Consider the following 26,573-nt stretch of genomic DNA (forward strand, 5'->3'; position numbering starts at 1 on the left):
TGTTCACTTCCTTCAGCCTTTTACTGTGCAGTACTAGTTTTCAGTTCGGTGGCATGGTGACAGGTATGTGCTCTGATATGTTTTGGCATGAAGTGTTCAAAATGATTAGTGGCTGCATTACAGCTAATAAAAACTAATTATCCATTTCAGTAGCCAACTGAGTAAACACAGAGTGTCTTCAGAACTCTATAATCATCAAGCATCCATAATAGAAACCTCTCCATCCCGACATGGGCAGAATTGCTAGGTTTAGTTTCTGTTTCATGCTTCATAGCTTTAACAATAGTGCATTGGCTTTTTTTTTTTCTTTTTAAAGGGTGGAAAAAAAGGGCCACATAATTAGCTCACCCAAATCTCCCATTCTGACCAGTTTGCAAATATGTTATTGATGGGAGTTTTTGATTCTGTCCGCTCCTTCCCCTGTCTCTGCCTGCAAGGTACATATCCTGTTAGCAGCAGCAGTATTAACCCTCTTCACTATCTATTAACCCAGGAAACCAAATCTGAGGTTCACAAGCAGTTTAGTTTCCACATCAGGTAATTTGCTGACTTTTTTTCTGTGTTTGACAACAAGAAGATGACATATAATAGGGATAACAGTTTGCCTACTGGTGATAGTCAACTTCTACACAGCACTACCTCTGAGTATAGCCTGGCCAGAGAAGAACAGATAATTTAGTGACTGGAGGTACTGTTATGCAGAACCAGCACTGTGACATCTCTTTTCTATCAGTTTTTCTTTATCTGTGTTACCGCAGCATTTAGGAACCTTCATTATTTGGTAGGTTCCTGCTGTGTTCAGTGTTGCATCACTGAGGCTTTTTTTTTCTGTTGACTTTGCAGGGGGTGTCCATAGATTGTGGCTAAGTGATTGAGGAAACTACAAAGAGAAAATTATTATCAGCTGGCTATGTGGGAATCTGCTTCTGGAGAAAAGGGTGGCAACCATATTGCATGTCTCTAAACAGGGAAGTTTTAATCTGATTTTCAGCCTCCTTGAACTAAACATTAGTGAAAGGAAACAAGAAGCATTTGCATCATGTAATTCATTGTCGTCTCCTCCAACCTTCAGAACAGCTACCTTAATTCCTTCTCGGGATCCTGTGGAATTCATGAGACAGGATGATTTCCCTGTCTAGAGAAATGAGTACCCCCTGTAGATCCTACTGTGTGTCCTGCTAAAACCTGTCAGAATCCATGTTTTAATTTCCATCTGTAGGTCAGTTTGTAGGCTAGCTGCATGTGACAGTGGATGTGGCTGAGATTAGTATCGGTCTGACCTGCAGTAATTGACCAAAAACTTCTGTATGTAATATTTGCTAGTAAACTAAATGCAGTGTCATGGTGACACAATTCACTTTCCTAGTCTCACTGGAGATACTTTGTTAAATTGCTCTATCTTAAAATGAAAAGTTCATCTAGTCTCTAGAGTAAGATTTTGGTTTGGTTTGTTACCTCACAAGCAGAGTGCTGTTCAAGCAGGGACACTTCTCGGTCTTCTTTCCCCTTTGTGCCTGGAATAAAGTTGGTTTGAGTTTGCAGAGGGAGGGAAGACAGTGATTTGCTTAAATAAAAATAATATGTTAACTGGTGAAAGAGATTATATTACCTAGCAAATACCATAAGCTAAACTCTTTGTGTATGACTCCTTTTGAAATCTTCAGAATACCCAGGTTAAATGGCAGGCATTTGGCTGAATCATTCCTGAGAAATATGCTAGTTGCGTAGTCAGCAAAACCTTCAGTTTGCATAAATATAACTTTCCCTGGAAGCCTTTGAAATTTTTATTGATCCTGATGCTTGGTATAATTTATTTTGTGCTAAAGAAGATAAAAATACATTAATATTCCTACTTAATTCTAAGAGTTCAACACAGAAAATGTTTTGGCGGTCATTATGGAGAAGGAGAAAATGAAATAATTGGAGTGGATAAGAAGCCAAGAACAGCGTGAACCCTCCCTCCATTTGGTTTTGGATTTCTCCCCAAAGCATCTTCCTCACATCTGAAGGCTCTTGGACCCTTGAGAGGTTAATAGTAGTAACTTCTTTTTTAAATAAAATTCTTGAATATAAATGCCCCATGAACTTAAGAGCTCACAGATCGCTAGACCTAGTTGTTGCTTGTTGTCATCTTCAGTTTCTACGGATGCTGGACTGTGGGATGCTGTAGACAAGTTCCTGAGACCTTGTCAGGGAAGGGATGAGAGAGACATTGTGTGCATGTGTGCATTTCTAAATAACCTCCTGTGGTTCTGAGCATGCATTAGGTAGATCCAGTTGCATCACAATGGGAAGCCTCTGAATAGGCAGGCAGGCGTGTTTCTACAAGCCTTACAAGTCTCCTGTTTTTTCTGACCTGAATTTCTACTTGTTGGGAAGCTGTGTCTCAAATTCCAAGCACTTCATTGTAGGACTGGGGAGGCAGGCTTTGCTACTCCTCCCTGATAAGGGCACTCAGTGTTCTTTTGTGCTTAGGAGAAAGGCTACTTTAAAATTAGTGTCTACTTTCCCCCCTCAGCAGTGCTTCACTGTTCTCTGGAAACAGTTTATGCTCTGGTTTTTCACCAAATCATTCCAAGGTGACTGTGATTTAATCTTTCACATTTTTTCCACTCTGTCAATTAAAAATTACACTTGTGCTACTCTACTATGTATTGACTCATTGGCTCAGTTAAATGGTTTTCAGTGTTTTACAGCAGGTCTGCCTTTGACAGGAATCTGGTAGTATGAGCTAAGTTCACTCTGTGCCTGTAATTCATACAGTTGTCTAGAAATGCTGAATGAGAGGAGACTTCAGTCCTCTTGCAGTTAGAGGACTGAAGAACAGGTAAGAGGAAAGTCATTGAAGAGCTTTCAAATAATGGAGAAACTTCAAACAACTCTCACTTGTGCTTTCTCCTCTGTGGTAATAATTTATTGCCTTGGAGCTTCATCTGTTAAGCTGAACAGATAATACAGGGGAGTTACTGAAATAGTGGAACAGCAGGTAGAATCTATTCTGACTAGTGAGAGATGCGAAACACTTTCCAAGTGAAATTTTTGTATGTTCACAAGATGTGAAAAACACATCAATGAAATTAATTCCATTTAGTGTACAAGGGCAAGTGCCGTTCAGCCACGTTCTCCATGAGAACGTTTAAGGGTGATAGGAGGGTTTGGGGAGAACAGTGCCAACTGGAAATAAATAGACTTCTTTAAATGACCAAAACTTGGACTTTGAGTCTTGATACTGAAGAGAATTATGGTTTGTTTTTTCTTTTTTTAACCAGGAAGCTTGATAAGAAAAATGCCGTTATAGCTGAATTGTTTCTGTAGCAAATATTGGTTTTATGAGACCAAAGCCCTGCTTTTGCTGAAGCATTTTATGGAGGTCAAGTGAGTTAGAATTTTTGTTTCCTGGAATGACTTTAGATCACAGTTCACAGTATAAAACATCAGAATGTCAGAATAATTACAGTCATGTTTGTTTGGTTCATGTGTTGTTGGATAATGTAACAAAGACTAATACAATGCTAACATTCTTAAGGTTGAGCTTGTCTCCTAGCGATAATGATGCATTCAAACTCCACCCTTGTTTGTACAAAGTCATTTTAACTCAACATTTCTCATAGCACTTCTCAGGAAGAATGTGCTGCTTGTTGAGAGATGTGGAATAAATTCACTTAGAATATGTCACTTCTAGAATATCCACCATCTAACAGGTGTGGATTTTTTTTTTTTTTACTTCTCTGCACCCCAAAAGCACAGAAGTTAAAACTGAAAGTGATTTGTTGAGTGATACGAGTGTTTTTTGTGAAAACCATGTTAGTTATGATGGTAATCTGGAGGGATTTACAACTTGTTGCATGTGATTTACAGAAATCCAACTACCTATGACAGAAAATATTAAGCTTTGCAAATGATAAACATTATCATTATTTTTTAATATGAGAAGTTTGTAAAATTAGATCATAGCAGCAGGTAAATTGGCTTTTCAGAAATGAAACAATGTTTACAATTAGTAGTGATCCTGCAATATTTACATGGGAAATGGCAGTATATTAAATGCATAGCCACAGTATTGTCTAACATCTGTCAGCGTGCTGAGGACACACCTGTGGGATCCTCAAAGTCTGATTTATGAATCTCACCTGAACATCGCACTGTGTCACTTCACTTGGTCGAGATGGGCTGGTGTTTTTGGTTGTGTACCTGCAGGGTAGTGCTGTAGCAACAGCAGCGATACTGGAAGAAAAATGTTGGCTCCTCGCTCAGTCGCAGGACACATCATGTGTATCCATGTCTTGGACCTTAGCAATTATATCGTTCCAATAGAAGAGATTTGGGAACTTTATGGATCTATTCTCTTTGACTGACAGAATGAGTTCCCTTATCCTTCCTCACATTTCTTACTGTCAGGTCAGGTGGCTCATATTCATCTTTGCTGGCTTCTGTCAGACCTGTTTTGCAGGGTCCTTGTGGCAGAGAGAGTCCGAGGGCCTCGCTCGCGACTGTGAATTCTGTGAGGCAGGGAGGTCAGCGCTGAAGGCTTTACCTGTTCTTCACTCTTAAGAACCTTCTGTGGATCTAGCTCTTGAGGTTGTATTCCAAAGAAGTCTAAGTTCTAGTTACATCCTCCTGCCTCATGATGGAGAGAACCAAGAGTCCCTGAACAGTGGTTCAGATAGCTTAAGGAACATGTTCAACAGGGAGATGGCTGAGAACCCTGGTTGCAAGGATACAGGTGGAATTTAGACTCTCTGTGTATGGTATTCAATACCTGACTGTTGCACCATCCTTGTGTGCTCTAGCACTTTTCAAATATTTACATTTCTTCTTGGCAGATAGAGTGTTTCAGAAGTAATGCTACCTTGAACGTGCTTTAGACTACATAGTGCCATGAGCAGTAGGACTGTTACTGACCTTTGATCACAATTGTAGCTGTAAGGAAACTTCAAAGGAGGTATTGTTCTGCCTGGGTTTCTGAGACTGTTTGGAGTGTGTTTTGACTCTCCATAAGCTGATCTGCTTTTTCCAGGCATATGGTTCAATGTGTCTAACAACTACATAGTGATATTTTCATTAAAGGTTTAGCCTTCTATTTTGAATATATTCACATTGATTAGAAAGAACAAAATGAGTAATAAAAGGAAACTTGTTAATTTTAAGAAGGTGTTTCCCCTTTGTTTTTCTATAGAGCACAGCAGTGTCAAAGTACAAGTCCCTGAATGGATATACTTCACTGATGGTGACCTATTCTCCTTAATCTTCCACCCATATCATCAAAGCCTAGAAATTCTTTTTCCTAACCCTGGTCATAGTGTCAGTGATCACAGCAAGTTACATATAGCTGAATTTGATTACATTAATGAAAAAAATAATTGAAGTAATAACTAACTTGCATGCAATTTATTAGTACAGGTTGTGTTTTGGATTACTTCTATTTTCCATGTTGGTTTGTGAAATAAAAATTAATTTGGGCACACTACTCACCTGTCTGTTTTCTAGAGGGTACAACCCAGGAGGAAAGGTATGGAATGAAGCATATGCAGTTCTTTGGTTAGCCCCATTTTTTTGTCTGGCACTAGTACACCAACATATAAACTGCCACATTTACAGTTGTCGTCATCGCTTCATTCTCTGCCAACATTGCTCCTGCAGGGAGAAGCTCCAGCAGTGGGGCAAGGCTGGCAGCTCTCATGCCGTGACACATTGGGTCACTGCAGGTGCTCGCTTCAGTGTCACTGACCTGGACACCTTGATACCAGCTACTTTAACCTGGTGAATTCAAACTGAAAGCAGCATGTTTTCCATACACAGCCAGTGCAAGCTCACTGTCTGGTTTCTTGTCACTACAAAGGTTGATCATACAAGGGATATTGAACTGAATTCCATTACATTTGGGCATCACAGAACTGCTGTCCCAAAGTTTGTTTGGCTCTTTTTCTGTAAATCTAGGTCAGATATTCACTTACTTTCTAGATTTTTTTTTTTTTTTTTTTTTTTTCCCTAAGAAGTCTTATTTGGGCAAAATATATTAAGCACTAGAGTGTCAGGGTGTTTTTTTGGGGGGGTTTGTTTGTTTTGTTTTGTTTTTTTTTTAGCTAAATATCTTTGTCTAAAGAGATATGAAAAGAAGTTGTTGAATTAAAGTCGCTGCTGAACTAATGTGAATCCTGTGTCATTTAGTGGGATGTGGTATCCGGTGTAGTAAATTCATACAACATGTGATCCAAAGCTTGTTGAAATTGGTGAAAACATCTTAATTGTGTGACTTGGCTTCCATCCAAGCCAGGTGGCTTCCATGCTTGCCATTAAACCTAAATGGTGTCTCATGTGTGAAAAGTTCAGGACATTTATAATGTGTGTTGTTCTAAATGTTTTTATTAATGCATGTAACTGGTACAATGCTGTTGGCTCCAGCTTTGAATTGCTTGAGTACTGCCTGCAAACATAACATGCCCTCATTAACAGTAAGTAGAAATGAACCTCAGGATATAATCTTCTACCTAAAATGACAGAGCCCAATTGTTGGTAGAAAGGTCATATTGGAATCCTAAGCCTCTGTCCTTGGGCAATCCATAGCAAGTACCAGTTTCAAAACTTAGAGGCCGCATTCTAAGCAAGAGAGCTGAATTTCCTGAATCTCCACCATTCTGGTGGACAGTGAGGCTAGAAACAAATAACTAGCTTGTGCAAAGTTATCCCAGAATCACAGAATGTTTGGGATTGGAAGGGACCTCTGGACATCATCTAGTCCAACCAACCTGCTAAGGCAGATTCACCCAGAGGTTATGTCTCTTTTATTCCTGAATACTTTCCCATTTTTAAAATGTAAGGAACTAAGATAAAATTCAAGAAATGTTGAAGACATACCAGTAAATGTGAAAGTGTGCTAATCAAAGTTACCTGATAGTACTGAAGCCCAGCACAGCTTGCCAATGTTTATTGACAGTAAATTACCTCTCTTGGTACTTGTAAGAGCTTAAAAAAATCCCCTGTATTTTAACTAATGTATTGAATGTTCTGGTTCTAATAGTCTTGTCAAAGGTGAAGTATACTGCTGAATAAGTCAATTTTACTTGCCATATGAATTATTCTGCTTTTAATTAAAATCCAAGCAAGAATCAAGTCTATAATGCAATATATTTCAGGTGACCTATGTTAGTTTCTCTCTGGTAGTCTTCTGAACAATCCATCTTCCAATTTAATTATTTCAAACAGTTTATGCTTCTTTATGCTTCTGTTTATCCAAAGAAGGAAATATTGAAGAGATTAGAATTTGCAGAAAAACAGCCAGTTTTAAGGGAAGTTCTTTATAGTATAAAATCAGGATCACTTTTGTCTTTAGCAATCTCAGTGCAACTTGGAGATAAAGATTTGTCAGTAAGCTGGTAAAGCAGAGTGTATCATTTTACTAGCGAGTATATGAAGGACAACAGTTTCCTTACCGGCATCCTCAATGCTGGCTTCCTAAAGGAGTCTGTCCAGAAGGAAATAATGCAATCTTAGTTTTGCCTGCAGTGTGAAAGCTTGATAAGGAGAGACATGAACACAGAAATGCTGTAGTCTCTGAAATCTACTGTATCCAAAACCATTATCAGGTTCCAGTATGTCAGTGGTTTTTACCAGCTTAATCTTTTGATAAGTTTTACAGAAGATAGTTAATATTTTGGAAGTCCCTTAAGTAGGTGCATTTCCATCTCGGTAACAGGGAAATTGCAGAGGTGGTGGTAGTATTTGTTACTGGTGACTGTCAATGAAAACAGCCTGCAGTTAGCTGCAATAGCTCGGAAGAGATTCTGAATTCCTCAGTAGCCAGGAGATTGTTTCCTTAACCTTCTCTCTTGGGGCTGTTTTTTTGTGTAGTCAGCACCCGTTGGGTGGGCAGATGGAGTCAGTTCAGAAACCTAAGTCACTGTTGACTCTCAATGCTGAAAACAAACATCAGATTTATTTTAGTGGAACCCATGTAGGTGAGCGAAGTGTGACCTGATCTTTCAAGGAATGACTCAAAGTTGTTGGTGAAGTTCAGATTGCTTTGACTGAGAAGAAGGGCTGACTGAGATACAAACATTCTGGAGGCAACTGATTTGGCATAGTTTGTCTCATTGCAAAAGAGCATGAATACAAAACCTGCTGTCTTGTCTTTCTTGGGCTTTAAGCCTCCATCTGTGAAGTATCTTGGGGTGAAATCTTTTGATTAGTCTGTTCAAGGCTGTGGCAGTCCTTCCATTCAGGTGTGCTACTTTACTGTAAGCGTTATTCATCACCACTCTGAAGGAGCTGAGTCTAAAGCATGTGGATATCCTCTTGCGGTGATAAGAGCTATAGTGATGAGGAACCTTCTTAAAACAAGTTATTTCTGTCTTGTTAGTTCAGGAAGAGGAAAGCAATGGTGAACAAGTTTATTTAGTTTAAAGTTAATATTGTACTTCACTATAGAGTAATTGAATTTGGCACGGAGGAAGGGGAGTAGCTGTCTTGCAAGCTGATTGATGAAGAGAAGCTCTTAGGAGATGCAGGTTGTTCAGTGACTCATCAATAACAGCATGCCCTTCTGTTGCTGCCCAGCTCCCTTGAGTAGGATAGAGCTTGCCTTGACAGTTCAGAGTTCCAGGATTTGTTGTTGGTGGTTTTCCTCTTTTGCCTCTAGGTAGCTAAGCCCAACATTCCTAGTAAGATGATGTGGAAAACTGCAAGATGTTTCTCATTTTACTGCAAGAAATAAACTTGCAGAAGTTAATGCCTGGGAGTGACCTTTGCATATATATCAAACTGCCTTTTGTTTGAATATACATATGTAGATGTGTATTTTTGCAAACACCCATATTTATTGATATATATATATGCATATATATGGTGTGTATGTGTTATGTATATTTATATCTGTGGCAAAACTGGGCATGTATGTGTGTGTATGTTTCTTAACCTTGGAATCACCCATGCATGCTTATTATCACTTGGTAAAAATAAACCACTGATTTTTGCATTGGCGGAAGAGAAATAAACATAATATCTTAGTGCCTTATACTGGTTGCTCAAGATATGTCAGCATCTGTTGGGACTGTGTGAAAAATTACTGCTTCTTTATTTGAATGGCTGGTTCTTATGAAATTGTAACCATGGATGTCTGTCTTCTGTGTAAGCTGGAGTGCTGAAATAGTGGTGCTTGCTCAGCTTTCTCTGTTATTCTGTGTGTCTGACCTTTGCTTAAAAACCTTACTTATGTAACTTATTTCAGATAATGAGGTGCTTACAAAACATCAAAATAGTTACACCAATACAAGATATTCACCAATATAATTGTGCTGGCTAATGGGGATGTACAGTGGCATAATTATTTCCCTTCCTAGTAAGAGAAAGGTACCATCAGTGTAAACAGTGTTACGAAGGTTTTTATCTGAGAGGTCTGGCAGGGCTGGTGGTGGCAGCTGGAGACCTGACTGCTGATAACTTCAAAATTGCTCATCTGCCTGTTGTGGAGCCTCAGGACAGAATATGTGTCTCCATTCCAGCCTCTTCAGTCACAGCCTTACGTGTTTGCCCTCATAGGTGCTGAAGGTGGGCTACTAATACATTGGACTGTGAAAGTGAGTAGCTGCAGCACCAGAACATGCCCAGTTTTGCCACTGCTGTAGGGGTGATGGTGACTTTTGGCGAGTTTCTGCTTGTGACAAAGCCTTAAACAGCCACAGTTTCTGGCTTTCTGAATGTCCTTTCTCATGGGATTGTAGTGCTGCATACTCTGCCAGCAGGGTTACCCTCAGAGCTTTTTTTTGTACGCAGAGCCCTGCAACCGTGAACTCGTACTCCATATTAAATGCAAATCAAAATGTGATTGTGTATGTTTCCTTCACACATGCTGATAATTTTTTCATGCTGGCTTTTGGCTTTTTATGCTTTTACAAAAGGCTGAACTTTATTTACCTTCGCACGCTAGGAGATACAGCCCATAGTGATCCTTTTCACCAACCTGCTATGTAACACAGGTCTTCTGAGTTCACTGGATAGATTCCAGTTGAAGCAAGAGAACATGACTCAGAGAAAAAATAATCAGAATGTAATGGTGGAAAATCTATCACACCTTTCACAAATTGTTTTGTTTCCTGACATTTTCGTATGCTGCAGAGGATGATAGCAGGTATTATCTGTGCTATTAAAACCATTTTGAGTGACTATTTTGAACAATTTAATAGTAACATTACAAATCAATTAAAGACTGCTTTCTCAATCATGGAACATGGGTCTATGTTTTTCAGAGAAAGGCAAGTGCATTTTTGTGTGTCTTCATTTGAAAGAAAGCTTCCTTTGATCTGATGAACACTAGAGCATCAACAACTGAAACCTGTCATTATGTTGCTGCAGGGTTACTGGAGTTATCATCCCTGCCTAATCTAAAGAAACACAATTCCAGTATGCATTAAACCTTTGATGTAGATCTGCATCTCCTAAGGTCAGCCAGTCTTCCTGAAGCGTCTCTAATTGAGTGATCTGATATGTTTATATAGAAGCAGAGAAAGGAATGACATTTGAAAGATTTAGATAACATCACATTCTTCACTAGGGACCTGCTAGGAAGCTAATTTTAGTTAGAAAAGAGATACAAAACCAGTCTTTGATCAGAGAAGGCCCTGATGTGCAAGTAGTCCTTTCTACTGGTGAAACTGGCTTACCTGCAGCAAGGTCTACTTTCTAGTAAAGGTTCCCAGCATCAGACCCCAAGGGAGTCTGAAAATCTGTGGGTTTATTCACCATGGTATTCAGTGATACCTTTGGCTATGTGGAGGTGACTCTTCTTGACCTTACAGGCGATACGTCTGCAGTTTATGGGATAATAATCAGATAGCTGCTGTGTTTGGGGACACAGCTAGTCACTAAGAAGTGAGACCACAGGAGTACAAAAGAGAAGGCAATTTGCACATACAGAGCTGCAAGAACATGCAGGTTACACAGATATAGTTGCATTTGTTGAAAGAGAACTAACATTGACGTTTGTTAATAAAGTTAGAAGCCTCATTCTGCTCTCAGTTGAGTCAAAGGTAATTTTGTTATTGATCTGAATAATAGCAGTGGCAGTCAGCCCTGTTTTAGGGAATGATATCAACAAAATCCTTCATCCTAGACTTACAAAAACACACTGATAGAACTTTGCAGTTGTATAGTCCAATTTTATCTGAAATATGACATTTGTCTAGAGTCACAGATGCATTTTTCTGTTGCCGTTTCATATACTGCTGGGAAAACCTGTACATATCTGTAAAAACTTAGCACAACAAATTCTAAATGACTTGCACTGCTGTTACTGCTGTTATTTTTAAGTGTTTTATCAGGGGTGTGTCTATCTGTAGCTGGCAGAATGACACATCTGTGCTGTGCGGATAGTAGCTGGAGAAAATAGTGAAAGTATTGACAGCTTTATTTCACAAATTTGTTTTTCAAATTCGTCGGAACATTTTGGAATCATAATATCTCTGATCATTCAGGGTAAGAAAACAAATAAATGGAAGCATTGTCCTTTGTAGGGAAAGGCTAGATGTTTTTTCCAGGTGTCTCAAATTCATGGGGGGGGAGGGATTAATAGCTGTGGGGGAGAAATATGGATGTGACTTTACATTTATGTGGGAACAGGGTTCTCTGTGAAACCCAGTATGCCACTGCTGGGCTAGACAGTACTGCAGTCTTGGAGCTTGCCTTAATGTCTCTTAAAAACTCTCCCATACTGTCAGGAGACTCTGCTGCATGTGGCATCTTATGGTTCCGCATTGTTCATCACCTAGCTCCCGTTTCAGAAACAGCTGGAGCTGCAGTTGGGTGTAACTGGGTGTTGTGCTCTGAGTCCTGAGTGACAGAATACAGAGAGTGCAGCCTCACAGGTAGGGCAGGAGATGGCCAGTGGGGCTTAAGTCTTGAGCTAACAGAACTGGGACCCTGCCCAGACAAAACAAGGCTAATTACTTGTTACATCTTATGGGCTGCTAGATGTTTTTATCCATTCTAATAGATAAATATTCCTATGCCACTGGGTTTTGATGCTTAAAGCTAATGAGAAGGAAGAAACATGACCTATTTTTTTATTGTCAAGAGATTTGCTTTTATATCTCATTTGAAGTAGGTACAGCAAATACAGCTGGGGATGCTTTATTCATTGTTACAAAACAGTGTGACTGATAAATACATAGAACTAGTTCACAACACTTTCACTGCTTTGCTGACTCACCATGTCACAAAAAAAAAACAAAACACCAATTGTGTGTTTTTTGTCTTAAAAATCTAGGTGATAAGCATGTTACATAATAGGACACACATGTGAATTTCTTGTTAGAGGGATTTTTTTTTGCTTTTAAACTTCTGTCTGTCTTTGCAGAATTTAGAATTGAATAGTTCAGTTGGAAGGGACTTACAGTGATCATCTTGTCCAAATGCCTGACCGCTTCAGAGCTGACCAAAAGTTAAAGCCTGTTGTTAAGGGCATTGTCCAAATGCCTCGTAAACACTGACAGGCTTGGGGCATCGACCGTCTCTCTAGGAAGCCTGGTCCAGAGTTTGATCACCCTCTCTGTTAAGAAATGCTTCCTAATGTCCAGTGTAAACCTCCCCTGCTGCAGCTTCGAACCATTGCCACACATCCTATGAATAGATATCAGTAGAGAGCAATGAGGTCACCGCTCAGCCTCCTTTTCTCCAAACTAGACAAGCCCAAAGTCCTCAGCCTCTCCTTATAGGACATTCCTTCTAGCCCCTTCACCAGCTATGTTGCCTTCCTCTGGACATGTACATGCACCTTCACATCCTTCTTAAATTGTAGGGTCAGAACTGCACACAGTACTCAAGGCAAGGCCACACCGATGCTGAACACAGTGGCATAGTCACCTCTTCTGACTGGCTGGTTACGCTGTGCCTGATGCACCCAGGATGTGCTTTGCCCTCTTGGCTGCCAAGGCACACTCAGCTGACTCATACAGGTATTATAGCATTTGCTTGCTTTCCAAAACCTGCAAATAAAACCACTCTCTTTAGTGCTATATCAGTGAATTTTAAACAACTACCAAATATTTAACACACTTTAAAAAAATAAAGAAACAAAACATAGTTATGTTCCCCCCCCCCCAATCATAATCCTACCAAGCAAACTTGATTCACATTAACAAAGTGATCTCTCTTAAATCTCTGCAGTTTTTCAGCCGTAGCAGTGCTGGACTTCGGTGTGCAAGACACCAAACTATTCCCTGCTCTCCTAACTCTGCAGGAGGACCTCGGAGGTTCAGAGGTCAATTTTCTGTTCTTCACTGCAGGCCTATGGACTGAGTTTCCGATAGTTCAGAACCTGACAATTCTCAAGTACCTTGCTGAACCGGGACTTGGACTTTATTGGGAAGCAAAGAATATTCTTCAGAGTCAAATAACTTACAGAAATCAAAAGAAATAAACATATGAATAAATGTAATATAGCATAGAGATCAGAGCACTAACATTTAATTAGGAGGTACTGAAAAGCAGCTGAATTTAAAGGATTGCAGTTATCATACTTGTGTTTATGTGTAGTGTACATTTTGAAGGGGAATATAGATGTTGCTTGTTGAAAGGGTTTCTTTCATGATGCAAAATACTTGCTATAAATATGCCGTTTTGACAAAAGAGAATAGTTAAATGTAGAATGCTAAATAGGAGATTTAAATTATTCTCTGGCAACTTTGAGAGGTTTCTGTTGGAAAAATGCGTGAAAATAACACTTTCTCTTTTACCACTCCCTCAAATTACTGAAACATATGGTAAATTGCAAACAAAACCATCTATCTATTGAAAGAAGTTAGCTGCCAGCTAGGGTTTGAATTACAAGTCTTTTGATATGAATTATTCTAGTCCTGCAGGATGGTTCCATCAGAAGTATTTGATAGCTGAGAATATGCTTTATGAATCCCTGAAATCTTGTAGGCTTCTCAAAGTGTCTCATCTTTTGTGCTAGCCACTAGAATCCCCAACCTCACTTAAAAACAAACAAACAAACAAACCAAAACAAAGACAACAACACATAATTCTAACAATTTTGAAACATCTTGGCTCACTGTTGTCTGAGACATGTTTAAAACCAGACCAAGTTACCAGCATGCTCTGGCAATCTGCCTTGTGTTGTAGCTAGAGGCCCAGCCAAAGAAGAACCAGTACACCTTTTCAGTGCCCTCACAAGAAGATACATATGACCAGGAAAGGTCCTGTATCTGTAGCACAAATATCATGCAAAGCATGCACTTTGTCAAACAGAAATGTAAATCTTTTCGGGCTAGTGTAATTCCACAGAATGGAGCTCTTGCTGTAGTTTACAATCCAAACCAGTAGCAGGTTTTGTGAACTTCCCCACCAGAACAACCAGTGGCGCATTCTGACCTTGTACCTGGCAGTCGCCTGCTGCTGGCCAGGCCAGTCTGGGAATCCTCGTGCTGTGTTTCTCAGTCTGTGCGGAGCCCTCTGGCTGCTGGTCTGTCAAGGTCTCTCTGATTTGGAGCTGACTGCCTATGCACTCCACAAGACTTCCAAGTTCTGCTTCAGTTCCTATTGCAAAGTCTTAAATCTTCACTTCATTTTAGCCATTTTTTATTTCCACAAGCAGTGCTGGCTTTTTGGTTTCACATTGATACAGTGGAACACAAATTCCCGTCATTAACTGGAAGATAGACGCAGCTTCAATTATATTATTATTCTTTTGATGGGAAGTAATGAGCCAAGATTTGGGTCTCGTAGCATCTGGTTTCTTCCAGTCCATCAGAAACTCGTATGTATGTGGATTTTCAATGCTGTAGGAAATACATTGTTCCTACTGCAATAAGCAAATAATGATAGAATCACTTCATTTGTGTACATCATCGACAGATCTCATTTCCTGAAATACGGAAGAAATAAAATTATTTGGGAGTGACTTTAGAGGCTTTCTCAGCTGCACGCAGCTCGAAGGCGCCCAGCCTGGCACTGCCTGTGGCTGATATTTCTGTAGAACCTTCTCTTTTTCCTTTCTTGGTCTTTCCCCTTTTTCTGTTTGTTCCATTTCTGTCTCTCCTTTTGCCTTTATGCTTGCTGAAATAATACACAGTGAACCCCTGAGGAAACTCCCATCATCTCGTGTTTTGTGTATCTGTATTTGCTAAAGACTCCTTCGTTTTTCTGAGTGTTACCTTGTTACTTGCACAGAGAACAATGGTTTCTTACAAACTATCTTAAATAAGAAACTCTTCCCTTCAGCTTGCAATAGTTATACATACACAGTGATAGATTTAAAGGCATTTTATCATAGTGCAACCTCTGACAAAGAAAATACAAGGTTAGCAGGCATTGGGCTTGGAGCAATTTACTATTTTTTTGTAGCTTTATAGAAAAAAGACAATACCATGTTTTCCTTTGCTGACTGCTTGTGGGTAGGAGTCTTTTAGAAAGCAAACCTGGCTCAGATTTTAGTTGCATTTCTTAAATGCTAGACTCTTGCAAAGATACCATACGTATCTTGCACAGAGGTAAAGATCTGCAGATTGCCTCGCTAAGCAGAGTCTCAGCAGCTCCCAGGGACCTGCACACTTATTTTGCATAAAGCTGATTGCCCTCCCAGTTCAACAGAGTATTTCATATAGCGTGTCCTTAATTATGTCTCTGTGTGCCAGCAGAAGATTGCTGCTCGGGGGAGACCAGGGCAGTGCAGACTGCGTGGGGCCACTGTTCAGGGACTGTTCTCTTTCTTTTCAGATGGAAACGTTCTGTGGTCAATTTTTAGGATATTGAAACATTTTCTTGAGGATGAAGTGTTGAAGATATTTTCAGCTATTTGGAGGTCGATTCTGAGGACATGATTTCCTTCTAATTGCGTGTAATGCAATATTTGCTACCACAGGTAGCCACTTGGCTTTTGGGAATAGTTATGCAATGCTGATTTTTTAATTTTTATTTTTAAAATTTCTTCTTTATTGCCTTCCTTCACCTCACCACAGCTTCTCATCTCCTTTTTCCCTATATATAACTGAGTTGTATTTCCCTTTGACAAGAACAATGAATTAATCATAGGAACCTTTGTAAAGGTCTGTCACAGCGCTGCCATCTCTCTGCAGTAGAAGTTGCCGGGGGGTCAGTCGTGCTCTGCTTTCCTAAGCCAGGCAAAGAAAGAGAAATTTGGCAGAGAGTCTCTTTTGCTACAGGTTGCAAATTTAACAGGACCTTGAGGATTTTTGCATGTCAGCCTTGTGGATGTGTGAGGTTGTTTTTCATTGCTTCTGTATGAAAGCAGAAACACAGTGGAAGCAGAAGGAAAGAATGCAGATGTTGCTTATTGTGTTTGTAAGAGGCTTTGCCTTCTTGCTTTTCTAAGGAAGGTATGTGTAATTTGCAGTTAACACTGTTAAGAGTTCTGTTTGATGTGGTTAGGGTTTGGATCTCTCTGTTAGAGCATAGTATCTCATTATCTGGGAGTGTGCATTAAGCCTCATCTGTATGAGAAATGAAGATTAGTAATCCTCTGCAGTAAGTATTACATCTGCCTGTGACACTGCAGAAGTCCCTTTGATTATATTTGCATGACTTGTGAAGGCAGAGGCTCCTGCTTGATATTTTCAGCTGTGGGAGTAAGCTGGAGCTTGTGTTTATGTAACACAAACGCTGTTTATGCAGTTCATATTTCAAATACCTGTAGCTGGTCATGCTTCAGTTTCTGCTGAGCCATTTTCTCAGGGTGTGGTTTTGCTACTGATAGAAACCAGTGAGATTATGGTGCTGACATTATTGATGCTTCTCCCCTTGTTCTCCTGGTTCCTGCATTATGCTTGTGCAAGGAAAGCTGCAGGAGCTGCTTGGCAGGAGGGAGGAACATAGTGTCATCTCAGTGACAGCCAGCGGTGAGATCTGCTTAGCTGTATCATCAAACTGCACCCTAAAGGTGCCCCTGCAAAATGCAATACACTCAGTTTTCAGCTGAGTCAGGTAACGTAGCTGCTGCGGTTCTGGAGTAAGGGCAGGCACCAGGAAAGAGTGACCAGATTGAAAGAGAAGGAAGGGAACCAGCAGTACCATCTCTGTCTTTAGAAGCATAAGTCTAGATAGACACATACCAGTCTGTGAAACAAGTCTTTGAGGTGGACTTAGACATGCATTCTGTTTTCGTTTGATATTTTTTATTTATTTATCTATTTATGTTAAACGCCAGACTTGTAAAATGTGTTTGTTATCTGACAAGCCAGCTTAGAAGATATTTATCATAAGGCCTTATTCTCAGTGTGTGTGGTCTGAATATTTTGGGGATGGGATTTTGTGTTAGAAAGCAAGCTATTTGTGCTCGGGATCTGTCTGGAATGAGTGGAAAGTTCAGGTTAGGATTTCAGTCACTTCAGTTCCGGGATGAAGAGGTCGTAGGACAGTCAGTTCTGCACATCTCACTCACCAGCCAATGCATGGAGCGGTACCTGCCATCGTTCCCTCCACTTGCAGGCAGGAAGATTGAAGCCCAGGGGATGCCTTATGTCCAGAAGGCTGGGAGTCTAGAGCAGAAGACCAACATCCTGTGACCGCTTTGTGGGCACCAGCTGCTCAGCAACATGCCTGCTGACAACATGAAGAGATTTGAAACTGAGAATGTGCCTGCTTTGTCCCATTTATATTAACTGGACCAATGAAATAAGGCAGAGAAGTTCTCTTTAATCGTGGCTATTTCACAGTTCCTTTTATTACTGCTACTTGAGTCATCTTGCCTATAGTACAGTAGAAGTAATATTCATTTATCCTGTTTGGGTTAGATAAATCATGGACTAGTGAGATTTTTGCAGTGTAATAGAGTATCTTCATTAAAATGGTGTAGAATAGTGAAATGCTGCTGCCATTTAGTAATGCAGAGACCACATGATATGTTCTTCTAGTTCAGCATCTGTCAGTAGGCAAGCCTTTCTAGTGCAGAAGATGTTCTGAAAATGAGTTCAAGAAGCATAGAGACGGTAAAAAGAAGGAAATTGTGACCTGTTGAAAGTGCTGAGAACCTTCCAGGGAATTCTGTATAGAGGATGAGATCTGATTTTGCTAAGCTTCTTCTCCAGTCTGGATATGATTTATGACGGTAAAATCCTGATTTTGATATTTTACTGTTAAATGAGCAGTAAGATTTCTCTTTTTACCAGAGATTACTGATCAGGTTAGCTGGGAGATCTGTTTCTCCCATGTATTAGTTGTGTGGGGAACAGAAATCTTGTAACGTAAGAGTTTTCAGTCTAGCTAAAGATATAAAAAGTGGCTGAAAGCTGGAAATGAGGTGAATTCTCAACAGAAGCAAGCAAATATTTTAAGTGAAGGGAGTTAACTGTGAGAGCAATTTACAAAGACTAGCAGATTCTCTGTTATTATCAGTTCAGGAATGAAGCTTTGGGGGGAAAAAATCCAGAGAAACTCTTTACTCCTAAGAGGAATTAATTCAGGGATGCTGAAGGTCAGAACAAATAATCCCAGTGGACCCACCTGGCCAGGTCTTTGACGTATTTCTCCAAAGCAACCTGAAAGTGTATCCTCCTGTTGCCTGTTGCAAATCAATATAAAGAAATGAAAACTAGGGCAGAAAGCTGTGATAGACTTTCTTTATAAATTTAGCTACTGAATAAGTTATTAACTCATCTTAGCAGTTTTTGTATATCAAAATGAACATCCTATTTTTGCTGTCTTTTAATCCTAATAAGGAGACCAGCTTTACATACTGGGATAAAATGGAGATGTCGCTGTTTTTTTTTCCCGTTTTACTTTTGTGAATAGAAATGTAGATTAACAATAAAACCAAACCCAGAGAAATGATGTTCAGAAAACAGTCACCCTGCTAAAAATATGGGAGACAAACATCAAATTGTGATAGTAGACTATTATAATAGCTCTATCAGAGTTTTCTTCACAGCATTAAAGATAGATTAGGATAATATTATGTAAAGATTTTCCTCTGAAACTTCACAATGGATATAGATTTTGATGGTGTATCTTGCAGTGTCATCTGGTGTGCTGAAATGTATTTAAATCAAAACATTTTGATACTAAAGCAATCCATCTTGTAGGAATAGAGATGCTTTCCCAAAGTGGTGTGTGAATAACCATGAGCTAAGTTTTTCTGAATGTGGTATCTCTGACTATAAGAATACTTTTTTCAGGTTCCTCTCAGCTGCATCACACTCTGGAAACCTTGGAAGCAGCAAAGTACAAGGCTGAGTTTCACAAAGATGACTGAAGTATCCATGTGCATAGTTTGTCAAATGAGGATGTATTTTTCTCCCCTGGGCTGTTGACAGGACTCCTCTGCGCAGGCTAGTGAGGAAGGGAGAACGGATGCTGCTCTTTGTGCCGTGTTGTCTTTGGTCCGTGTTTCGTGTAGTCAAATGCTGGAAGGTTTTAGAGCTTGGAGTAGCCATGGATGAGAGCTGCAGGCAGGACTGTGAGGCTGACGCACTCCTGCGGCACAGATCCAGTTGGAGAACAAGACAAAGGTCCTGTGGTTTTCTTGGGGAATAATCAGCTGGCTTCTGTTGTGCCAGATGCTCTGGGCATCTATCTTAAACAACAAGGCATAATTTAATAGGATTTTAAATGTAACTAATGCTCTTGTTTCAGTTGACAGGCTTGAATCAAATCACTTGCGGGAGAAGATGCTACTTTTTTGGCTAAAAATGTTTGGGTATTTTGTTTACATTTATACAGCTGGCACATCCATGACTGATAATCCATGCAGATGTCATGTGGAGAATTGCAAGGCTTCTGGCTAAAAAAAACCCACCACAATTTATTTCACTTCAACATCTTAATTAGTTTTATAAAAAATAAAAAGGAGAGATTAAGAAATGTGGGTTTGTGGGAGAATTTTCATGGTGGGAACAGTAAAATATTAGGGATCTGATTAAATCTAATTTGCAGTTAAACTTATGCCCAGTGTACAGACTCCTGGAAGACGGCAGCTGAGACTGGGAACAGGTGGATACCTGTGTACTGGTCCGTGGCCTGGGCCTGAGCACCAGAGCGCTCTGGGTCTGTGACACGGTTAGCAGCATGGTTGGTGGCACAGACAGCTTTGGCCAGGGCTGACTTATAGTCTCATGAGCAGTTTGTGGCTGTGATCGAGATGTTACAGCATGCCAGGGATCATTCCCAGTGTACAGTTCGCAGGCAGCTGCTCTGAGAGGCTGCAGGTTTAATAGGCTTGGCCAGATGATGCCATTTGGCCTCAGGGCCAGGGGGCTGGCCCAGGCACTATGTAGTTTGCTAGTTGTTCTGACCAGTGCAGGAGGGAATTCATGTTGGTTTTAGCAGTGTGCCAGTATAAGGAAATGAACTCTCCCACACATCATTTTAGATGTTTCTTTTCTGTTTGAACAAATACTCAATATTCATGTTAGGAAAATATCTGTCTCTCTCTTTTGGGTCTCTCTTGCAGCTTTTTTTAGTGAAAGAGAGAGGAAAATATTTTCGTCGTTCACTTCTACATTGACAGCAGAATTTGTCTTTGCAATTTTTAGGGAGATAGTGAAAGACATGTTGTGTTCAGTACCAGCAGTGATGATGATGCGGTAATTTTGCTGTTGTTGATAATATACTATTTGCACACAATTTTAGGAGCTGCCTTCTGTATGAATAAGTGATCCTTTCACATACGCCTGAAAAACCCCATCAGTATATGTAAGAAAAGGAAAAAGAATAAGATACTGAGACACAAACTTACTACACAGCCCACTTCTTAAGAAAGGCACTAATCAGTTAAGAGCCTTATTTTTGCAGTTTCTTGGGATGGCTAGCCTCTTATTTCAATGAAACCATGATTCCATCAGCATTAGCTCCAAAAGTTATCTATTTTTGTGCTGTATTTAGAGAGACAGGCTGGGTTGTGTGACAAGAACAACTAGCATATGCAGTTTAAAAATCCTCTAATTTCCAAGTAGTATCTAGGTCATATGATACCCACAGGCATGATTCATCCACCTGGGCTTTATGCCAGTCAGCAACTGTGTGGATCTGACACTTCAGGAATACCGTAAAATTATTAAAGCTCTATTTTTTTCTTCAAATAATGCTGTTGACGATAGCTGTGAAAAATACAGCTTATAATGTATAATTCCTTTCTGGAAAAAGAAAAATCTTTTCATTAAGTAGATGCAAAAAGAACAGTCTGGAATGCAGAGCAGACCTAGCTGAATTAGCCTAGGTAGCTTTCCTCAGCTCTGCAGACTTTCATTTCAAAGGTTGCTATTATATCTTGAGATGAAGTCCTGTTTGAGGCACAAGTTGTCTTCACCTGAGTGTATCTGCTGGGAGCCCAGTGAGCTGTTAAGGCTTGATCTTAGTCAGCTGCAACGAGCTAAGAACTGCCAGTATCCTGCCTGTGTTAGGCTTTTGTATAAAGATGATAATCTCTTTGAGGGGTAAAACCCCCATACATTTAGTACAAAAGTACAAAGCTCATGCTTTTTTTGCCCTTTTTTTTTTTTTTTTTTGGAATGAAGTTGATTTTCAAGAAACGAGATCACACTTATTTTTAGGTATGTGTATTATGCAGACAGACACTCTTAATTAAAGATTCAAAAAGCTTTGCTCAGGGAACTGTCAAGCTGCATTTTAAAAGATGTGTAGGTGTCTAGGAAAACAAAAATGTGTGTAGCTGGGGTGGGATTTTTTCAGATGTACTGACATGTTTATCTCAATGAACACTTATAGTAGTAGATTCTTCTGGAACTTGCCAGTTTGCTTACCTTGCATTTCTAGTACACAACTTAAAAAATGTAGCCCCTAATGACTTTGAAAACCAGCTGCCTCTTTTAACTCGTACTTCTGAAAAGTCCCATACAGGATTGGTTGTTTGTGGTTTTTTTTTAAAGCATCTTTAAAGGGTAAAGGCTGAAATTCTCACAGCTGAACTGAAGACACTGCCTTCTAGAAATGAGGTGAAGAATAACGGTTGCCAACCTGTAGAGAAATGGCAGTGTTTAACTTCTATGAACTTGAAACTGAAAAAAAAATTTCTCCTTTGTCTTCTGAGTTTGTGACTTCCCATCCCATGAAAGCAAGAGGAGGAATGTCCTAAGGTTAGTAAGCATGTCTGGGTTATGGTGGGCTTGCTTTGAGTATTGTTTTTGTTTTCTTTCTTTCATCTAGATAAAGAAGAGACAGCAAGATGTGGTGAGGTTTCTGGAAGCCAACCGCATAGAGTTTGAAGAAGTGGATATCACGATGTCAGAGGAGAAAAGACAATGGATGTATAAAAATATTCCTGAGGATAGGCAGCCCGCGCAAGGCAACCCACTGCCACCACAGATATTCAGTGATGATCGGTACTGTGGGGTAAGTAGCTGTTACGGTTGTCAACAGCTGATATACTAGTATACCCTGCTGCTCATTTAAAAGGCTAGGACTTGCTGTCGAGCTTTCTTTAGTAGTATCTGAATTAATGGTGACAGTTTGGGACAATAGGATCAGGTAACAATCATACAGTGAAAACTCAGATCGTTCATCTGTAAATCCTAAGGTTATCTTCAGCTAGTGGTTTCCCTCCAGGAATGTAGGAATTTGTAATGTCACACGCTCCATGTACAACCTGTTGATGGTAAAGTCCCTTGTGACACCACTATAAGCTGGGGATTTATGGTTTCCTTGCTACTTGGGTCTAGCACAAGCATAAAAATTCAGAAGGAAATCTTTGGCACAGTAAATGAGAACGTTGGCTAGATTCAGTTATATTGTCATTGTAATTAAGCTCCTTCTCTGCTGTTGTCATAGTGTAAATCTCATTTATGCTCCGAGAGCCTTTATGCAATCAGAGCCTCTAGGATAAGTTAAAACTATTTGCTGTTAAAATTGTAGAATAGTTTTATTTTCCCCTAAAGCAAAACAGCTTGAGACTTGTCTTCTTCTGCTGAAAGACTGTGAAGCATGAGAGCCTGTGAATCTGACAACAGACCGAGGAGTGGACTGTTTACTTTGATGATGGAGACTGCAATAAGTTCCCCATCCACAAGTGCAAGCTGAAGTGGTAGCCTTTGATATGTTAAGAATGGCAGCATATGAATATTTTACTCTTCTGCTTAATGAGCCTGTTACACTGCAGCTCTGAGTCTTGGGCATGTTGTAGTCTGGGAGAATCTTCCCAGAACTTTTACTTACCTTTGAAAAAAATGTTGTAAAAAGACTGCAGCTGGGCCCTCTTTGCCTTGCTGCATCTTTTCATACATCAGCCGTGTGACTTGTACATCCTTTAGCAGGCAGGTTTGAGGTACCTGTTAGACTGGCTGGTAGGAGAAAGGAAGGTTTGATGTGGCACCCTGGCTGCATCAGGAACTGACTGGGTAAGGTTTGTCTGTGAATTCAGTAGGAGAATGAAATGGGGAAATGTGGTTATAATAGCTGGATGAGAGCAAATGTGGCTATTTCTGACTACAATGTGGTGAAGATACATCCAAGCTGCTTCTTAGTCCCTGCCAGACTCGACAGTGCTGTGATGAAGCTGCTTCTGGCTGAGGGATCGTTCAGATCTGCTGAAAACCTGTCAACTGCAGTGTGATTGTTAGCTTACTGTAGGAAGTGCGTAAGAAGGGATTTTTGATCCTCTGCAACAAACAGATTTGGCATGATGCAGCAGCTAACTGGCTTATTGAAAAGAGGTATTTAGCATCCCTCCTGTGTGCTTTGTATTGGCCTTGCTTGTTTACCTCAGCAGTGTAACTCATATTTTCCTACTTTCAGGTAAGAAATGTCATTTAAAGAAATGTAGCTAGGACATAAAAGGGATTTTGACCTTCACTTATGGAGCAGCCCCTCACTTGCAAATAATATTTGCATTGTTCTGTGTGATACAGCTGTTGTTTCTTACCCTTTCAGCTTGTCTTTATAGGATGTTCTAACCTAGTCTTAGAAATTGCTTTTTGGAATTAGCAAGGAAGAAGATGTCATGCAACATGTGAGATGATCTCATTAATCTCTCTGCTCAGCTGATAACTGTTTTGGTTGGGCAGAGTTAATCTTATTACCAGACCTCACTGTCTGCATGAGTATCTTTAAAGAGCAAACATGCTTTGAAAGAAACTATATTTTCTAGGATGTAGGAAGAAGTATGTGCAGGATTTCTGACACCCATCAGTTAGCCTGCTGCATTAGTTAATGAAGTTCTTAGGTAACAGAGTGGAGGCAAAACATTAGGCAGGAGGGAAAGGAGCTCGGTGCTGGGAAGAGGGTTAAAATATCACAATTAGATGAAGTCAGCGGACATTGCACATCTTGTCTCTCTTTGTCTTGTCCACAGTGAGTGGTTTATCTTGACAGAAATAACTTTAAAAAAATCACTAATAAATAATTTAAACTGAAAAAATACCCACTGATTTTTATGTTAGTTGAGTTAGTGAAAATTGTGGCTCATCATTCCGGATTTGTGTCCAGGCAATTTCTAATCCAATTTGCTCTATTAACAAATACTGTTTTTCTTCCTGCCAGTTCTACAGTCTCACCAAGAAACTGTGTATGTACTTATTCTGACTTATAAATTGTTACTGACAATACGGACTGACTGACAACACAAACTGGTCAAATCCATTGCTGTTCCTCTAAAAGTGTGGGGGCTAGACAAGGCCAAGCAAAATAGGTACACTTTTTATTTTGTTCATGTTACTTCAATAGAGGTTCACAAGCATATGGTGTACAAGCCATGACTCAGTGTCATGCTCATAGCCATACTGTTTTTTCTGTTACTAAAAGCATTAATAGCTTTTTGTTTTGTTTTTGTTTAGTTTGGTTTGTTTTTTTTCCCTTTCTAATTTTCTCTTTAGTAGAAAACTTGTCAATAAACGCAGGGTATTATCTCAGACTAGATTTTTCTGGCTAGGACATTACAATTTGAAATAATCACTTTTCAGAATGTAACTGCGATATAGAGGAAGTTTGTTTTCGGTAGGGATCCAAAATGGATTGGTGTCAGCCATTTGAACATGTGATAGCTGGTGCAAGAGGGGAGAAAGGTACAAAAAGACAACCAGTGCTTACTGGTTCACAAAGCATCTTGTATCACAGGGGGTGGGATCCTTTTGCTACCAACAGACAACTCCGTGTTTTGAAGTGTGAGCAAGACCTTGAAATTTTTTGAAGTCAGTGTAGTCGCAAATAAGATCATTAATCGATGTCCTTTTCTCAGTCTTCTGAGGTGCACTCCCCAATTTTCCAGTAACACTTTCTGCTAATGGATTTTGAAATAAAGTACTCAGCAAGAACCATTTTTGTTTGCTGTGAACAAGATAAAAGCTGTGAGCACACTAGAACACAAATCATTTTACTGATAACCCAGTGGTGTGTCATAGCACTGACACTGTGATAATTTACATATTTTTATTATTATGTTGTTTCATCTTAGTGACATCAATGTAACATTGTGTGTTAAAAGAGAGTCTACATTTCAGACAAATCAGACACATGAACCCACTCTTCTAATTTATAGTAGCGTAAACCTAAATTTAGTACAATTATCTTGCTCTAGTTAGTGCTATGTAAGTAAGAGTAAGGAAATGTTAGTGCCTAGTGCATGTTCCAAGAGGGAACTTGTGCACTTTACATAAAAAAAAAGTGGAGATAATTTGGAAAAGACAAACAAACAAAAAAAAAAGGACAAATAGAGCCTTAATAGGAGCTGATGGGTTGGGTTGTTGGACATTGAAACCAGTTGTGTCTTGCCCGATTCCCTGGAGGTGTTTAAAAGGCATTTGTACAAGGTTCTTAGGGACATGGTTTTAGTGCTAGATTTAGGTTATGGTTGGACTTGATGATCCTGAGGGTCTCTTCCAAGCAAAATGATTCTGTGATTCTACTCGGGCAGCAATATCTTGCCGCGACACAGCAGCCTAGATGGACTTATCTCTGTGCTGCCAGTTAGTCAGCTTCTGTTGCTGTAGCCACCCTTACAGGGCATGTGCCAGCATCTCTGAGTCAGTGTGGAGACAGAGCACTGGCACCTTTCTCTTTCAGTAATGTCTACGGCCAGCTGGATGACTTTCATTTCTGTAAACTGACTCAATCCACCTTTGTCTGTGTCAGTTTCTGTGTCTTGTCTTGTGGGACTCCACACAGCAGCTTTCTACTTCTGATATTTTCCCTTGTTAGACTAGAAGTGACTCCTGGATCTTTCAAAAGATTGGAAATTTCCACTTCCTAGTGAAATATGCAGAAATCTGCCGCTGATGTGAAATTTAGGGCAACGAAAATTAAAATGAAATCTGTTTCCAGGTGGGAGTTTGAGCTGAAGGGAAAATATTTACATAGCAGGCTGACTCTTTTTTCTGTTAGAAGCTGCTCATATGGTTTAGAATGTTAGGTTAGGTCCTGATAGAGTGCCTAGGGGGCAGCAGTGGAGACAGAGATATGTGATATTTATTGTCCTTCCCTGAAATGTAATATATGAGTATCAACTCCATCAAAACAGCGAAGGCCTATAGACAAGAAAGAAACAAAATAGGCTGCTGAAAGAGGTGCAGTGTTCTCAAGAAACCATTCAGTGCATGGGCAATTACTGTGGCACTGATTTCTTTGCACTGTTAAGTATCAGTCTCTCTCTCTTTTTTTTTAGATCCTGGAATGATTCGTACACT

At 39.8% G+C, this 26,573-nt stretch overlaps 1 protein-coding gene across 1 annotated transcript in view; it reads left to right on the forward strand.

The window, feature by feature from the left end:
* SH3BGRL2 (SH3 domain binding glutamate rich protein like 2) overlaps nt 1–26,573 on the forward strand; it is a 43,191-nt gene that overhangs the window by 1,876 nt on the left and 14,742 nt on the right. The window contains exon 3 of the mRNA XM_013368434.3: nt 22,108–22,293. Coding sequence (XP_013223888.2) covers nt 22,108–22,293 — 186 coding nt within the window. The remainder of the gene's footprint in view (nt 1–22,107; nt 22,294–26,573) is intronic.

This window comes from Columba livia, chromosome 3 (genome assembly GCF_036013475.1).
Source record: "Columba livia isolate bColLiv1 breed racing homer chromosome 3, bColLiv1.pat.W.v2, whole genome shotgun sequence".
Classification (NCBI taxonomy): Eukaryota; Metazoa; Chordata; class Aves; order Columbiformes; family Columbidae; genus Columba; species Columba livia.